This window comes from Mastomys coucha, unplaced genomic scaffold (assembly GCF_008632895.1).
Source record: "Mastomys coucha isolate ucsf_1 unplaced genomic scaffold, UCSF_Mcou_1 pScaffold16, whole genome shotgun sequence".
Classification (NCBI taxonomy): domain Eukaryota; kingdom Metazoa; phylum Chordata; class Mammalia; order Rodentia; family Muridae; genus Mastomys; species Mastomys coucha.
In genome coordinates this window covers 85437221-85449378 of record NW_022196898.1, presented here as the reverse complement: position 1 = coordinate 85449378, position 12158 = coordinate 85437221, and the positions used below count along the sequence as shown (strand labels likewise).

The window sequence follows — 12158 nt, the reverse complement described above, 5'->3', positions numbered from 1 at the left end:
CACCCCAGCCTCTTTCTCTGCCATTCTAATGACCGTTTCTACCACGTTTAACACCAATGCCTTGCCTAGCCCCATTCCTCCTAATAAAACATTTTGGCTATTTTATGCCAGGGAAACTTGTGAGGGGAGGGATCAGATAATTTGGGACTAAAGACTGCCCAATGGTGGGATGCCACCCACCCCTAGAGATGCAGTGTCGCCAAGTGACAGTGTGCAGGTGTGTGTGCTATTAATAGGCTTGCTTTCCTCTCCTCAGACGACCCCTTGTGCCTCCAGGGTGTTGACAGTTATGGAGGCTGTTACCACAGCTCTTGCAGGATGGAGTATGAGGGATCACTGAGGATCAGCTGGTGCAATGACAGGACACAACAGACCCCTCTATCTAGTGGACAATGACAGGCCCCATTCTATAATATACACGGCAGAACTTCGGCTTGATCACTGGCAAGGTAAAGAACAAGTTTTATACAAGTGAATTTACTAGAGCCTGCTGCTGACTTCCACAACTCTCAACAGCTCATGCCTGAAGCTAAGCCTATACTGATGTATCACATTGGTCTACAGGAAAAACAAATGGAGGAACAAATAAAATCAACAACATCTCCTTTTCTTTTTTCATCTGTTGCTGGTACAGGAAAAAAAAAGTTGAGAGAAAAGAATACATTAAGATTTAAAAAAATGTCTTGTGAGCCAGAGGGAGCATGACCCAACCAGGCTTGATTCTGAACTTGGAGCCTCTGAAACTGTAGACAATAAGTTGTGGTTATTTTAAACCACTAGGTCTGTGGTGTTTTCTTATAGCATGCACAGGAAATCAACAGAGCTTTTGCAGTGAATGAAAATTAAACCATGTGGTACTTAAAATAATTTCCTTCACTTTTTTGGGGTCCTAATTCCATATAAAGTGATATGTATTAGTTAGATACTTTTATGTTGCTGCATGACAAAAACACCTTGACAAAAAGCCAGGAAGGAAGGAAGGAAGAGTTTATTTTGGTTTAGAGCTCTATAGGAGGTATACAGTCCATCATGGCTGGGAAGGCCTAGCAGCAGGATCACCATGTTGGCCTGATGTCAGGAAGTGTGGTCACATTTGCCTGCATAGCAGAAAGACAGCACGAGAAACAGGCCTGGCTGTAGACCTGAAAAGCCTACCCTAAATGACATGCTTCCGCCAGCGAAGCTTCCCATTGGAAAGGTCCCACAACCTCCAAAGCAGTGCCATTGGCTGGACACCAAGTGTCCAGACACACAGGCACATGGGGGACACCTCACAAAACCTGACTCTTAGAAAAGTACAGTAACAACATGAACTTTATTCATTTAGAACTATACTATGACTGTTTACATACTTCATTTATAGACTTTCAAAGTCTACAATAGGTACAATAGGTAACCAAGAATAAAGCAACAAAAATAAGTGGTGAACATCGATACCAAATGTCATGAGCTTCCGTCTAAGTGTGACACTAACAGCACATACATCATATCATAAAGAAAGAAGACCAGGAACTGATTTTGTCACAATCCAGTGAGAGCCCCCAGAGTTCTACTGCATGTGTGTAAGGGGCACGTGATCTGAATGCACTTCTATGCAAATACTGTGCAGAGGCATCCCTCTGCTCTGTCTCCATCAGTTTCCAAACCACTGTTCAATTCCCATTTAATGAATTCAAACTAGTGAATTCAACACAACCATTCCACAGACAATACCTATCAGCCCTGTTATTGTGGATTAAGGCATGAAAGCTAAATGTGATATGGACAGATGTAAGCACTATTACGTGCACATTTTCCTACATGCATATGTTATTTACAGAAACATATTTATATTAGTTGGACTATTACAGTAGGAGGCAGATGTATAATATTCACATTAAAAGCTGACATTATGGAAATATATGTTATATATGGAAGGATAACTTTTTTGTTTTGTTTTAAACTGAGGTAAAGGCAAACTGATCCTTCAAAAATAAGCTTGTAAAATAATCTCGCCAGCAAAACTTAATCGTGTAATTGAATAAGTTATTGCCAAGAATAAGTTAAATCCTGTAATCAGGATTTAAGCTTATTCTTGTGACTATTTCAGAAGCATAAGAAGGTGTCACACGGAGGCACAGGAATGGACTCCACTGTCCAGAAGGAATGGATTGTTGAGCCCAGCAAACAACTGGTAGTCCTCCTAGAACTAATGTATTTCTTAGAGAAAACTGAACACCGAAGCTACAGAAAAAAGGCATAGCTTCCCAGGTTGAACCTTCTAGGAGCCTCACTGGACAGTTATGAATGTCTGCTCCACCAACAGACATCAGACTGAAAAGATACAGGCCGGAACCTAAGAGAACCAAGGGCCAGAAGGCATGTCCTGAAGGATGTGCTCCAGTGAATGACCAACCAAGGCAGGCCTGTATACAACACATTCCATGACTGAGGCTTAAAGCAATTTTGAAATCATACCTTTAAGTCTTTTTACACAAAACCAAACAATCCTTTCTTAGTGTTTAAAGGTTTTTTTCATTATTATTTAACTCTTAAAGAGGTTTAACATTCCACAACATAGAGTAGAGAAAATTTTCTTGCAGTTTGAGCATCCTGTGAAGCACCGCACTGTGTGGTTTCTTTAAGCGACAGGAGAGCAGGGGAAGGTTACTGTGGGACAGGGCTCACTGCAGACACTGGGCTGCTTTGCTGGCCCTGCTCTTCTTTCTGTGGTGAGTCAGGGTCATCCCTACAATGCTCTCCCTCGCTGGCACTGTCCCATCCTCCTGGCAGGGACTGGTGGTCCTGAGGAGAGCTTTCGCAGGCCTTGTGTGCAGGAACAGCTCCTTTCCGCTGGGGTAAGATTGTAAAAAATGCCTCTTGCCAGTCTCTTGTTTCCAAGAACTCCAGGATAATTTCAAACACTGCAACAAGGGCAAACGCAGATACTTCTTAGTCAAGGTCACCATGATGCTGCACACTGGCTTGTAATGTGAGCCTGTGCTGAGTGCTCACTTGTCCTAATTACTGCAAAGTTCTTACCTCTCTTTTTGGCTATGGGGCACAAACTGCCCATGGCTCTCCAGCCCTTATGTCCTCTGCAGCTTTTCCTCAGTCAGTTCCTGAGCCCCAGAAGCTTACTAGCATCGGGTGTGTGTTATAATCAAGAGAGGCCCCGTCATATTCTTCGTCTGTAAGCACGAACTCATGGCTAGAATACACGGTTACCTTCAGTCCGCTTCTCTCTTCACTACAGAGAGCCGCTGTGAGGAGCTTCTGCCTGCTTTCTGCCCTGGCTTTCACAGGAGCAGAAAGGAAACCAATCCTGTCCCTAGGTTCATCACACTATGGAAGGGCATTCTAGGTTATTTTGCAGAAAAGGAATTTCCACTAGGTATCAAAGGCTTTAGAGAAATTTATTCTTGAATAATTAATTTCATTTCTCTAACTCCATATAACATGTAATATAAAAAATATTTAGGATTAGATAAATTATTGTGTACTGACTAAAATTGTTCCTTAATTAAAGGCGCTAGAGAGATGGCTCAGTGGTTAAGAGGACTGGCTGCTCTTCCAGAGGACTGGGTTCAGTTCCCAAGATCCACATGGTTGCTTACAACTGCCTGTAACTCCAGTTCCAGGAATATAATTTCCTCTTCTGGACTCCAAACATGCACTAGGTGCACCTACATACATGCAGGCAAAACACTCATGCACAAAAAATAAAAATAAATAAATCTCAAAAAAAAAAGCTCAATGGCTTGGTGGTATATGTCTTTAATCACAACATTTACGGGGGAGGCAGAGGCAGATGGATTTCTCAGAGTTCAAGAGAAGTCTGGTCTACATAGTGAAACCTTGTCTCAAAAATTTTTTATTATAATTTAAATAAATAATACTTAAGGCAATGAATGATATCTAAGTGTGCCACATGTTACTCATGATAGCTGTTAATCTTGAGATTTGCCAGAGAAAAACAAATCCTACCATTTGGGGCCAAATTTTTTTTTTTTTAAATCTTTATTTTATGTGTATGAGTATACTATCTTCATGCTCCAGAGGAGGTCATCAGATCTCATTACAGATGGTTGTGAGCCATCATGTGGTTGCTGAGAATTGAATTCAGGACCCCTGAGCCATCTCTCCAGCCCTCCTCCCTTTTATTTAAAGATTTATTTATTATTATACATAAGTACACTGTTGCTGTCTTCAGACACACCAGAAGAGGGCGTCAGATCTCATTATGGGTAGTTGTGAGCTACCGTGTGGTTGCTGGGATTTGAACTCATGACCTTCAGAAAAGCAATTGGTGCTCTTACCCACTGAGCCATCTCTCCAGCCCCTGGGGCCAAATTTAAGGCAAACTTTATTGCATATTAAATACTGACCAAGAGGTGGGCTTTGGTCAGGACCATTTCCTGGAGTTTCCCAGCTGAGAATGTTGAGTGAAGGGCTTTATAAGGACAAACCTATAGGCCACTGTCCTTTCCCATGAGGCTTTGTTATTTTCCAAGAACTACAATTCCCAGCATTCTATGATGTAACCTGGTTCCTGGGCAGGTAGAGATTATAGGTTAATTTGGGGCATTACATAGCAAAAAATAAAATATAATTAAATTTATATTTTATATTATAAAACAAATATGTTGAATTATAATTCAACAATGGGAGAATGATTAAATGATTATCTATTTAGAGGATGGAATATCACGTAGTCACTAAAAAATCAATCCCATGGAAACTACAATGAAGTGAAAGATAAGAACCCCAGATCAGTAAAGCTGAGAGAGACCATGGTCACAGTAAAAGAGCTGGGAGGAAACATACCCAAAAGCTAATAACAAGAACAGGTACCCATGAGTCATAGTTTATTGCTAGTTGTTTTTATACTTTGTAAATTTCCAAAAATGTCTCAAGTATTCCCTTTTACTTCTAATGAACACATGACTTCTTCCTATTTTTCCAAACCCGAAATGTACCATCTCCTTCAGTGTTCACTTAGGCCCGCTTTAGGGCACCTCAGCAGCTTACCGTGGTTAACTGCCAGAACTTTTCGACTATTCATCTTCACAAAATCCGCAAGAGGGAGCTGTGCATGTTCAATTCCATAACTGGATGCCTGTTTAAATGTGATTCCCTGAAAATAAAGACACTGGGACTTAGGTGCTGAGCAGTCTAGGAAAATCCAGATCTTTTTCAGAAAGGTCTTCAGTGCAGAGACCATCTGACTAGCCTGTCTAAGTCCTGACAGTAGGAGCGTTTACATCCTGTTTCACCACCTCGTTTTGTAGGGCGAAGAAAAGATGCTGCCAGCAGGTAGGAAGTGTCTCAGTGGCCGAGCAAGGAAATCCTGATGGATCTGCTCTGATTATTCCTTTCCACTCCCTGACCCCGTTCTCTCAGTGAAACAAACACTCCATCTGAACCAGGAGAGAAGCACCATCATTCTTTCTGTGAGAGTAAAATACGTTGGTGTTCTAGGTTATGCTGGATAATTGATCACAGAAAGAGAAGCACCACTACAGGATGGGTTCAGCCTCTCAAGGACTGAGCATGGCCACCAGCTAGAAGTGCTTTTTTTTTTTTTTTTAAAAGATTTACTTATTATTTATTTATTACAAGTACACTGTAGCTGTCTTCAGATGCACCAGAAGAGGGCGTCAGATCTCATTATAGGTGGTTGCGAGCCACCATGTGGTTGCTGGGATTTGAACTCACGACCTTCGGAAGAGCAATTGGTGCTCTTACCCGCTAAGCTATCTCACCAGCCCCTAGAAGTGCTTTTTTATTTAACATAAAAGGCACTATTAGCAAGTCAATTTCCAAAACCCAGAACCTCTAATACAATCTAGGTGTTGTCTGAAGGAAACATTAGCTAAGCAATTCTCAGCCACAGGAGACTGCCTGCTAAGTCTCCCGACTACTGTGTAAATGCTCTGAGAACCCTTCCAATGCACAATCCCATCCTGCTAAGTCCCCCAACTGTTGTGTAAATGCTCTGAGAACTCTTCCAATGCACAATCCCATCCTGCTAAGTCTCCCGACTACTGTGTAGATGCTCTGAGAACCCTTCCAATGCACAATCCCATCCTGCTAAGTCTCCCAACTACTGTGTAGATGCTCTGAGAACCCTTCCAATGTACAATCCCATAAGATCTCAGATACCAATCACTGACTATTTGCAAAAGGTTACTTCAAAGCCTAGGTGCCATTACTCAAAATTCATGCCAGATACAATGGTTCTGCTAAAATTCTGCTACAAAAAATTTTAAGGGGAATTCAGTTTCAATTATACACTGAGACACAAATATATCAGTGAAATAAAACCCTCAGTGAAGCGTACTTCATGATTTTTTACATTTTATTTTTCCCTTTCTATCAACTAACTGTTAGATAAGAATTTTATATTTTCTCAAACTTGAAAATCTGTGTGTATCCCAGACAAAAAAACTGTCCAGGAAGTGTAAGCTAAATTTCTCAACAAGTACTTAGCCTATGTAGGAGCAAAAACTTAGAGGAGCTGGGGCTTTTGGAGTAAACATGCTTTATTGGAGAGACAGATACAACTTGAAGAGAGAATCTGTCTGTGTATATATTATAAATCAGAATTTCCCACTGACAACAGAAAGGCTAATAATGACCATTCTGACGAGGCCCCTGGGATATTCTAGAGTTGCTCACCCAATGCCTAGCCACACCTGACAACTTCAAAATTACAATTAAAAAAAAAAAAATCCAGTTTCTCAGCCATATTACACGTAGGAGCTCCCCAGCCATGCAGTCACCAGCGGACAGGCAGATGTGATCATGTGCATACACTGCGGCTGAAGTGCTGATCTTTGCTTAGGAAAGATACCTTCTCTTTAGAAAATTGAGCTGAACCGAGCACGTTGCAAAGTACATAATGTTCTCTTTAGAAAGTAACTTTTTATCTATATAAAAACATCAGGTGAGAAAAAATGATTTGAGAAATCATATATTTAAAAACTAGTATAGGGCCAGAGAGATGAATCAGCAGTTAGCATGCTGCTCTTCCAGAGGACCCGGGTTCAGTTTCCAGCACCCACATGGTGGCTCACAACTGTCTGTAATTCCAGTTCCAGAGGATGTGACAGTATTTTCTGATCTTCAAGGACATCAGACAAGCACTAGAGCAAGCACTCATACACATCAAAATTAACTATTTTAAAGATCAGTGTAAACTTCAGTGGCTCAGCAATTCATTAGTATCAGAACTTCCAGCAACACAGCACGGCATAAACACGCAGACTCTGCAGGTCTCTGGTCACTGGGCCACCTGCCACAGTTGACTTTAGGTATAATCTCTCTGTTCTTCAGACCCTGAAATTGTGAAATGCAGACAATAACTGCAATGACCTCCCTGAGCTGCAGGAGAGTCAAGTAAGTTAAGGAGAACCCTTTGCTTAGCTTAAGTCACAACCACAGTAGCAGGTGCTCAAGAAAGACCGTTCAGTACTAGGACTTTGGTTTTATGGAGGAGTAAAGCACGATACCTTGTGATGGTTGTGGTCCACTAGCCCGCCAATCACATAGGCCTTGGACTCATCTAAGTCCTTCAGCACGTTAGGTGAGTCCGACGTCAGATAAACCAGGTCTTCTTTTTTTATGAGCTCACTGTAGTGCTCTGATTTGATGTGAATATCCTTCAACAAGAGGAGAACGAGTGTATCGTTAGCAGGACTCTGAAAGCTGGCTGAACTGATGTCCTCTTTTCTCACAATAACCCTGTCCAGACACACCTGCTGTCAAGCCTGAGAGGCCAGAGTAGCATGGAAACCCCATAACCAACTCCTTACCTCCCATCTCAGTCCTTGAAATACTCTACCAACCTCATTCCCTCGGCTAGGGCCTCAATTCCTAATCTAATCCTGCACACTGATAGCAAGCCAAGTCTCTACAACATCATTTGGATTCTCTAGCCTTTTCTGTGGGTCAACTCCAACTCCTCAACTTAGGAGCTCTTCTTCCCTGAATACAGCACCAGCGTACTGTTCTCCCTTTATCTCTATTCTAAAAATAAAAATAAAAATGCATTTTCCTGCCTTCTTGATCACACTGTTTTCCACATAAGAAATCTCTTTTCCAAGTATGTCTCCCATGTGACTCATCAAAAGGAAACTGTGTCAATTTAATTAATAGAATGTGTCTGTTTCTACAAGGAGACACATCTGAAAGCTTCTTTGCCAAAACCGTCAGTTCAGAGACATAAGACTGAGTGAGAGCTGTAAGACTTTTCAAGTCACATGAATGCCTGAATGATACATCTCCAGACTCTGACTGTTACACAATAATTTTCAAGAAAATTGAATGAAGTAGACACTTAGATTGTATGCTACTGATTAATACAATTACTTTTCTGAAAAAAGAATATGCTATAAATCTGACTCATACTTAGTAACGACCTTAAGAAGGATCCGAGCACCTCGAAGGTGGCGAGTCTGTATTTCTCTAGAAACCAAGGATGTAAATGAGCTTGGAAGACAGACCATACAGCCCACTGGCCTAACACATTCATTATTTCTTAGAAAGACATGAATCTGAAGACTCGCTAAGGATACTTTTCTTGCAAATGTCTGCACACGGGCTCTTACCATATGCAGCTACTAGATACGTCAGCACTAGTGGGGAAAGCTGGACACTGTGGGGGCTGAAAACGAACAGTAATCAACATGGACAGGTGTAACACAGCCATCCACTGAACACAAGAGTCCTGAGCCAAGCTGGCCACATTTTCACTGAGCCAGGTGGCCACATCTGCACCTAGATGCCAACATTTGTATGCAGCCAAGATGGCCATACTGGCACTGAGCCAAGCTGACATTTTTACATATACCTAGAACAGGGGAATTATATATCACAAATACATTTAAAATCTGCTAGAAGCTGCACTAAAAAAGTAAAAAATAGATAAGTGACCTTCAGTATCTTTTAACATAATATGCCCATGTTATAGCCCCATCCCCCTTCTAAGTCAGCATATATTTCACATTTACAACGTATGTCAACTCACAATCCAGATTTTCACATCTTGGAATGAATAACCACGTTCTGCTAGTGGTCACAGAATGGACAGTATGGATTTAGAAGAAATAAAATGTAGAGAGTTTCAAATTTTAGAGTGAGTTTGAAGCAAAAGATCTTATCAAGGCTTTTAGAGACTTCTTTTTTAAGAAGTAGCTTGAGGATCCTTCCGGTCCGCCATCTGCACCAGTGAGCTAAGGCTGTTCCACAGACCACTGTGCATGGGTCACACCAGGAGAGACCTGTTCTCCCAGGAGTGCTTTTCCTCCCAGGCTTAGAGGTGAGATAGCCACTTTCTCTCCGATAACTCCCTGGAGTGCGGTGGCAAGGAGCACACAGGGCACAAGAACAATGGAGCAGCTGGGACAGGATCCTTCTAGTCGTCATCTGCATCCAGAGCTTGGCTGCTCCAGGGCCCTCTGTACACAAGTTCCGCCAGGAGAGAGCTCCTCTCCCAGGAGTGCTGACACAGGCTTAGGAACCCACAGGAGGAACAAGCTCCAGCCAGAGACAGGAAGAAGATCTAACACCAGAGACTACCAGATGGTGAAAGGCAAACGCAAGAATCTTACCAACAGAAAGCAAGACTACTTGGCATCATCAGAACCTAGTTCTCCCTCCACAGTAAGTCCTGGATACCCCAACACACAGGAAAAGCAAGATGTGCATTTAAAAATCACATTTCATGATGTTAATAGAAGATTTTGAGAAGGACATAATTAACTCCCTTAAAAAATATATAGGAGAACACAGGTAAACAGGTAGAAACCCTTAAAGAGGAAGTACAAAAATCCCTTAAAGAATTATAGGAAAACACAACCAAACAAGTGAAGGAATTGAACAAAACCATCCTGGATCTAAAAATGCAAGTAGAAACAATAAAGAAATCACAAAGGGAGACAACTCTTGAGTTAGAAAACTTAGGAAAGAGATCAGGAGCCATAGATGCAAGCATCACAAACAGAATACAAGAAATACAAGAATACAAGAATACAAGAATACAAGAGAGAATCTGAGGCGCAGAAGACACCATAGAAAACATTGACACAACAACCAAAGAAAATGCAAAATGCAAAAAGCTACTAACCTAAAACATCCAGGAAATCCAGGACACAATGAGAAGATGAAACCTAAGGACAATAAATATAGAAAAGAGCGAAGATTTCTAACTTAAAGGGCCAGTAAATATCTTCAACAAAATTATAGAAGAAAATTTCCCAAACCTAAAGAAAAAGATCCCCATGAATATACAAGAAGCCTATATAACACCAACTAGATTGGATCAGAAAAGAAATTCCTCCCATCACATAATAATCAAAACACCAAATGCACTAAACAAAGAAAGAATATTAAAAGCAGTAAGGGAAAAAGGTCAAGTAACTTATATAGACAGACCTATCAGAATTACACCAGACTTCTCACCAGAGACTGAAAGCTAGAAGATGCTGGGAAGATGTCATACAGACCCTAGGAGAACACAAATGCCAGCCCAGGCTACTATACTCAACAAAACTCTCAATTACCATAGATGGAGAAACCAAGATATTCCATGACAAAAACAAATTTACACAATATCTCTCCACAAATCCGGCCCTTCCAAGGATAGTAAATGAAAGACTCCAACACAAGGAGGCAAACTACACCCTAGAAAAAGCAAGAAAATAATCTTCTTTTAACAAACCAAAAAGAAGATAGCCACAAAAAACATAATTTTACCTTGTAGTGGCTATTCCTGGTTGTCAACTTGACTATATCTGAAATGAACTACAATCCAGAATTAGAAGGCTCACCTGGCCCTAATCTGGAGGCTGAGAAATACAAGTTTCCGACCTGAATCTTGGCATGGAGATCTTGAGGTATAGAGGCTATGAATCCCAGAGGATTAAGACAGAAAGATCTATGAGTTCAAGGTCATCTGGGATTAAAGGTGTAGTGGCACACACCTTTAATCTGGGCCACACCTTTTGCTGGAGACCTATATAAGGACATTGGAAGAAGGAAGGCTCGCTCTGCTTCGCCTGCTTGCCTTGTGGAACTGAGCAACTGCTGGATCCTCGGACTTCCATTCAAAGCTGCTGCCGACCATTGTTGGGAATTGATTGTTGGGAGTTGGACTACAGACTGTAAGTCATCAATAAATTCCTTTACTACATAGAGACTACCATAAGTTCTGTGACTCTAGAGAACCCTGACTAATACACACCTCTAACAACAAAAATAACAGGAAGCAACAATCTTTTTTCCTTTATATCTCTTAATATCAATGGACTCAATTCCTCAATAAAAAGACATAGACTAACAGACTGGATATGTAATCAGGACCTAACATTTTGCTGCACACAGGAAACCCACCTCATTGACAAAGAGGTGAGTAGAGTGTCTACTACCTCAGAGTGCAAGGCTGGAAAACAATTCTCCAAGCAAATGGTCCCAAGAAACAAGCTGGAGTAGCCATTCTAATATCGAATAAAATCAACTTTCAACTTAAAGCTATCAAAAAAGATAAGGAAGGACACTTCATACTCATCAAAGGAAAAATCTACCAAGAAGAACTCTCAATTATTAACATCTATGCTCCAAATGCAAGGGCACCCACACTCATAAAAGAAACTTTACTAAGAAGCTCAAACATTGTACCACACACAATAATAGTGGGACACTTTAACGCCCCACTCTCATGGACAGATCATGGAAACAGAAACTAAACAGAGACGCATTGAAACTAACAGAAGTTATGAACCAAGTGGGTTTAACAGATGTATTAGTCAGGGCTCTCTAGAGTCACAGAACTTATAGATAGTCTCTATATAGTAAAGGAATTTATTATTTACAGTCTGTAGTCCAACTCCCAACAATGGTCGGCAGCAGCTCTGAATGGAAGTGCAAAGATCTAGCAGTTGCTCAGTCCCACAAGGCAAGCAGGCAAAGACGAGAGAGCACCTTCCTTCTTCCAGTGTCCTTATATAGGTCTCCAGCAAAACCTGTGGCCCAGATTAAAGGTGTGTGCTACCACACCTTTAATCCCAGATGACCTTGAACTTGTAGATCTTCCTATCTTTTTTTTTCTTTTTTTTTCTTTATTTACATGCGAATTTCTCCATTCCCAGTTTCCCCTCCAAAAAACAAAAAAACAAACA

At 41.1% G+C, this 12158-nt stretch overlaps 1 protein-coding gene across 5 annotated transcripts in view; it reads right to left on the bottom strand.

Annotated features, from left to right (window-relative positions):
• Window positions 1-972: 972 nt before the first annotated feature.
• Window positions 973-12158, bottom strand: part of Trmt10a (tRNA methyltransferase 10A) — a 30611-nt gene continuing 19425 nt past the window's right edge. For all 5 annotated transcript variants that reach the window (XM_031375638.1, XM_031375642.1, XM_031375639.1 and 2 more), the window contains exons 6-8: window positions 7494-7643; window positions 5011-5116; window positions 973-2903 (exon numbers count right to left, since the gene is read on the bottom strand). In XM_031375638.1, the coding sequence (XP_031231498.1) occupies window positions 2647-2903; window positions 5011-5116; window positions 7494-7643 (513 nt within the window). In that variant the 3' untranslated portion in view covers window positions 973-2646. The remainder of the gene's footprint in view (window positions 2904-5010; window positions 5117-7493; window positions 7644-12158) is intronic.